This window comes from Xiphophorus maculatus, chromosome 10 (assembly GCF_002775205.1).
Source record: "Xiphophorus maculatus strain JP 163 A chromosome 10, X_maculatus-5.0-male, whole genome shotgun sequence".
In the NCBI taxonomy this organism is placed as follows: Eukaryota; Metazoa; Chordata; class Actinopteri; order Cyprinodontiformes; family Poeciliidae; genus Xiphophorus; species Xiphophorus maculatus.
Window position 1 is genome coordinate 21,970,819 of NC_036452.1, and position 6,000 is coordinate 21,976,818.

Sequence of the window (6,000 nt, forward strand, 5' to 3'; positions counted from 1 at the left end):
GTTGTGGTTTCATGTGAAAAACCAATACTGCGGAAGCGCTTGAAGTCTCTTGATAAGCAAAAGTCTACGGATGCACTATTAAAATCTTTTCTCTGTTAAAACCTCGTCTAGATTTTGAAGCAAAATCTAAACGAAGTTTTGAAAATCTAGACGATAGGAAAGATCAACAGAGGACATCTTATTTCTGAATATTAATAACTGAGATTAGGAATAACAACTTTTTGAGGATTTTGGAGCAAAAGAAACATATTTTTCAAACCTAACAATTGATTTTCTGACGAATGAATAGTCTGAGCATTGGCTACTAAACAGCCTACAGCAGCACAAAAAGTACAACTGAAAACACGGAAACTGGACAAACAAAATTCAATGAAGACATTACATATGCCTCATAGTGGTCCATAAAACAGTATTGATGCTATGGTAATTAGAGCCTAGGGCTGGAGGATATGCTGGAAAACGTATCACAATACAAGTGTTTGATATCAGTCAATATCTATAGTTATTGATTGTTTTTTTTAATATCTGAAATACTGCCAACTGATATGTAACCTTTCCTGCTTTACCCCGTTTAATCTCAAGATGTTTCACTCATTTTCTCCGTCCACTCCATGCAGTTTTTTTTTTTTTCATTTTTAAGAAGTTATGAGGTACGGTGATGAAACCTAAACCATGTCACGCAATAGGTTGTTGCTAGGTAACCAACGAGCGAGTGATTTAGTTGATGCCACCAACCTGGCTTAGCTGGCCATGAAAGGTTGAGCTGCTAAAGCCTTTCTTCTGCCTACATCTCCCAGAATGCTGTGCATTCCTGGATTGGAGTTCGGTGAAATGATTGAACATTGTATTGGACATACTATCTATTGATATTTATCATGCCTTTATTGTGATATGCATTTGTTATTGAGTTATTGCCCAGCCCTAGAACCCAATTCTAATTACCACAGAAATTGCTGATTTATTTAATATCCTAGCAGTTCCTATATATATTTATTGGAAAGTGTGACTGTTAGTATTTGAGTTTTTTCATACAGCAACATTTGTTTACTAGTCAGTCAACAAGACGTCTGTCATACATCTGTAATATCCAGAAACTGCCCACAGATGGCTCTAATTTCAGCTGTATCCAGAAGGTGTGAAATGTATTTCACTCTCAATGTTGAATTATCATATTGCTTTATATATTTTCTGTTGTGAACACTGAGCTATGAAATTACGACTCACTATCAAACTGTAAATGATACAGAAAATGCAACGAAAGCAAAGTGTCTGTTAGTGTGGACAGAGCCTTAGGATACAGTATATGTTGCTGCAATAAAGAAAATGATATAATATTCCATTAGCAGTGGCAGGACCAAAGATATGGAAATGTTATGTCTTACTTAGCATTTAAATGAGTCCCATCCATCAAGGTAAATATCATCTCAGCCTTTACTGGGATAATATCAGTTGCATTGGAAATGCATTGGAGCTCTTGCAGCATCGCACAGTTCATCAGAAGTTTAGTTTGTCATTCGAAACTGTTGAATCCATAGCTCTTCTGTAAAATGGCCGACTACAATTTTCTTAAGTCAAAACGCCGTATACGTAGCCGCTCCCAAGTAAGCGGGGCTTGACGCGCCAATGCCTCACTAAGACGCCAACGTCTCCTCTGATTGGCTGACAGATGATGAGTGCATGTTTACATCCATCGCCGCCATGTTTTTATTTGACTTATTACGCGAACAAGCTTACTCATGCGTGACTTCAATGAGATTTCTTCTTCAGTGTTAATACCACAACTATGACACTGTGTTTTTCCGACATTAGCAGAATATCCCAAAAAAAAATAATTATATATATATATAATCACATTTGTATTCACATTTCACATTTGTAATGGAGTAGCAGCTACTGTTTGGGTTTCATTTGTCCTTTCTTTCCCACATCTGTTTCTTCTATCCAACCTCGACACGACCTTTGACCTTATCACTGTTGCTTCACTGTCCTGCCTCCTCCTCCAAAACCCCAAGAAAATGTTAAGGAGGTGACTCTGACCAAAGACGTCAATGGTCTGGGATTTAGCTTCCTGATGTGTGAGCTGGACCCACCCACCAAGGCCTTCAGCAGCCTGGTCCGGATAAAGCAGCTCTTCCCTGGCCAGCCTGCGGAGCAAAGCGGCAGAATTCAGGAGGGAGATGTCCTGCTGGCTATCAACGGCCACTCGCTAAAGGAGCTGTCCTATCCAGTATGTGTAAAATTGGGTTTTTAAATTGTTTGTTACTGTTGTCATGACTGTAAATAGTTGTTAACTAGATACTTTTAGGTATTTACTTGATGCGGTGGCTGTATCGGTGTCTTCGCTTAGTGCTAATCCAGGTTAGCTGGACCTGGATGCTGAAGCTAACATCTAGTTTGAAGCAGGCCAGAGTCATCAAGTTTGTCCTGTTTTAAAACAACTCAAAGTCTCAAAGCTGTCATCGCGATTTACACAAATGTACTTTCATTAACAATTAACCTGTCGTCACATTTATATGTCGTGGAAATGTTTAAAAATGGCAACTATTTAAAGAGGAAATGAAGGTCGGAGGTGATGCGCCACCAATGATCTTTCTGTGTGAAACAGGAACTTTCATAATCTTTGTGGTTTTGTTTTGAGATTTGTCACTCTTTGTTTTTCATATTTAACTAATTAGTTTTAAGATTCTCATGCTTTTTGGGTTAGAATTTAGTTTTTGTATTCTTTCTTTCCCTGGCCCCTTGTGTGTAGGGTTAATCATGTCAATGTCCTTTCAATTTTACTACTACATTAATACACATAAATTATGAAACTCATAATTACTTTAAATGGTTTAAGTGAATGTTTTTTTATATATATATTTTTTTTTTACACAAGCTTACCTTTCTATTACATAATGAGCCGGAACGACCAACTCATTCAGGTTTAAGCTAAATGAAGACAGCAAGAGAGTTATCTGCAGCAGAAACTACAGTTATTTTTTATCGCCGTTCAATTGTACTTAACTTCAAAAGTTCTGAAATATCCCTTCATGAATGGGCCTCAGTGAACCCTGATATCTGTGTAAACCACTGTTCATCTCTTGGTGCAGAAAGTGCTAAAGCTGTTCAAGAATTCCCCAGCTGAAGTGAGGCTAACTCTCTGTCGGCCGTCGCCAGGTACAAACATCCACTCATCTTGTAAAAGATCCACTCGTCAACTTCCCTAACTCCTCTGTTTCTGCAGGGATTCTCCCTTCCATGGACCATTTCAGCGGCACCTGATCCACCTTTTGAGCTTTTCACCAGCACTGGCGTTTTGAAGCAACATCATGCTTTCAGATGAAGCAGGAGGTGGTGATGGATACTGAAGGCTTGCGGTTGTTCTGACCTGTTAGCAGAATGCTGTTGGCACTGTGAAAAGGTCAGCATTGTTTCTGATAAACAGCTACGTTCAGAAAAAGCACTGAGTACTCATCTAGATACCAGAATCATTCGCAATCCGACCAGAAATAAACTCAAATCTTGTGTTTTTTTTCCGCTCATTGAATGCACCATACCTAAACACTACCGAGCCAGGTTTATCTATATGCCATCGTTCATAGAAAAGGAAATCTAAAGTGCTTTACTCCAAATCAAAGGAATGACAAGAAACATTCTTGCTTCTTGTGGAAGTTGTTTCTGCAGCAAAGAGATTCATCGTTTCCTCTTGTTGGTATTGTCAAGGTATTAGGAGAAATCCAAGGAAGCACAGGAAGCTGTTCAAAAGAAAACTATTTTCTAACATGTGTTGAGACATGTTTGTGGCTCAGCTCAGGCTGCTGGAGAGCGCGAGAGAGCAAGACTTTGCCAGCTCACAAGAAGGGTGGTTAAATACTGCAACGTTTCTCTGTTTCAGCATTTTAACCTTTCACCTTCTGTCTGTCATGGAAGAAGCAGGATTAAATCTCTTGTGTTCATATGAGGATCTAAATTCCTTATGGAATACACAAACACTGCTTTTTACAGTCAAAGCCCTGGAAGACCCAATAATGAGTTTAAAAAAAACCTGACACTACATCAGTAAAACTGCTGTTCCACATAAATCAGTCTACGCAACACACAGTATGACTTGGTCTTTGGTCTTAATATTAGTCATTTATGGCAGAAAGGCTAGAAACATTTCCAACAGTATTTTGATATTTTAATAGTTAAAGAAGAATCAGAACCAGATCAAGTCAGTATCAGAAGGTCCAATCTTCCCAAATCTGTGGTATAATCTGTACATCTCTAACTTATTTCAGCAAGTAAATTTTAAAAATGTGGTTTAACTTTGCCCTCTTTCTCTATTCCTTTCTAAGAGTAACGTATGCATTGGTTCCTTCCTCTGTTTTCTTTGCACAGTGAGAATAGCAGAGGACAGAAAACTGAGTCAGAGAGTTTTCTCTCAGGTGCCAATACAACCTAAAACCTCACAGTGTGTCTGAGGATAGAGGAACCTGATCCCAGGTAGGTAGTAGGTTTTTGGTTAATGTGATGTGGTCAACAGCACCTTAGAATCCATTAGTTATAGCTTCTACCTTTCTGCAGTACTGCAAATATAGATCTTATAAACAATGTAGGGAAATGTACCTCATAATGAGCAAATCTGGAAAAAAAGAGAGCCGTTTTTGAAAAAGAAAATAGGCAAATACTCCAAGCTTGTAAAGTCCACTAGATGGCAGCATTTACCAAAACGTGGCTGATTTCAAACAATGAATTCATCGATGGATGTCTCCTTCAGGAAACATCATGACTGAAAGAAGAAGAAGTCCAACACAGAAGTTTCCACCAATAGAAGAAGAAAACTGAAGTGACGAGAACAAAACATTGTTTAAAACATTGCTTTATTGGGCTTACATTCTGTAACCAAACAAAAATAAAAGCTACTGAACCGAGTCTGAATAGACTATGGATGATCCAATCTAAAGCACCCACTCAGTATGTGAACAAACATAGGCAGCAAACATACACACACATGCACACCCCGACACACACACGCATGCAGACACACATCTCCCTGGGTGAGAAGCCAGCAATGGCCTCTTGTAAATAAGGGTTCCTGTATATTCTGTGAAATCCAACTGTGCATCTGGATCCCATCAGAGCTTGTGTTTTTTTGCAAATGATCCCAAATGTTTCTAATTATGCCAGCGGAGTCGGCACGAGGCTGTTTGAACGTGTGTGTCCCTGTATGTGTGCGCGCGTTTGTGAGTTCCCATAGTCATCTTCAGGAAGGAAGATGCACTCCAAAGCACTGAGCTCTTTGTTCTGGAGGCAAATCACAATGGTGAACAGAGTGTCCGGACCTCTGCAAGCCAACTTTTGGCAATTGATGTAGTGTGTCTGAATTTATTTATTTCAAAGTGTTTAAGTAGAAATGTCTTATTTTTCCAAAGTGAGGGAGCAAGTCAACATAAATCAACACGCTAATGATAGCCCACACACTAACAATTGCAATTAAGATAACATAAGTATTTGTAAATCCTGCAATGATTCGCTTTCAGAGACAAAGTGTCACTTAGAAAGGAAGCACAAAGAAAGTTGAGCTATGTGTAAGTGATGTTAGCAAAGCTCGCTAATGTTAGCAGTCTGCCTCGTGACCAAAATTCTTTACCTGGCCGTCACACAAAAAGATATAGTCAATATTAGCTACACATAGTAAGCTAGCTAACTGTGTATGGCATGTATTGTATGTTTATTGGCACTGATTTCCGTTTCCTGTCAGCTGTTTGCCACCCAGCTTAGCGAACAATAGATAATGTCACGTAATGTTAGTTTTAGCACTGGTCTTGGTATCGACTTGGTCTCAGCCCCTAAAGGTCTTGGTCTTGTCTGGATACACTCTAGAGTTGGTCTTGACTTGACCTCAGGTTGGGTGGGCTCGACTGCAATACAGGATATCAGAGAAAACGAGTATCCCGTTCCTGGACTGTTGCAGACTATATCTGCTAACCATCTTAGCTCCTGCTGCCAGGTCACATGTCGCAGACCTCCAAACTACCA

At 39.3% G+C, this 6,000-nt stretch overlaps 1 protein-coding gene across 2 annotated transcripts in view; it reads left to right on the forward strand.

The window, feature by feature from the left end:
* The window catches only part of frmpd2 (FERM and PDZ domain containing 2), a 28,073-nt gene extending 23,212 nt beyond the window's left edge, over window positions 1-4,861 (forward strand). The window contains exons 24-28 of one of the 2 annotated variants that reach the window (XM_023340671.1): window positions 2,013-2,227; window positions 3,090-3,156; window positions 3,224-3,400; window positions 4,360-4,464; window positions 4,739-4,861. In XM_023340671.1, coding sequence (XP_023196439.1) covers window positions 2,013-2,227; window positions 3,090-3,156; window positions 3,224-3,261 — 320 coding nt within the window. In that variant the 3' untranslated portion in view covers window positions 3,262-3,400; window positions 4,360-4,464; window positions 4,739-4,861. Of the gene's footprint in view, window positions 1-2,012; window positions 2,228-3,089; window positions 3,157-3,223; window positions 3,401-4,359; window positions 4,465-4,738 lie in introns of those variants that run through there. The other variant, XM_023340672.1, reaches the window with a different exon arrangement.
* Window positions 4,862-6,000: the final 1,139 nt, after the last annotated feature.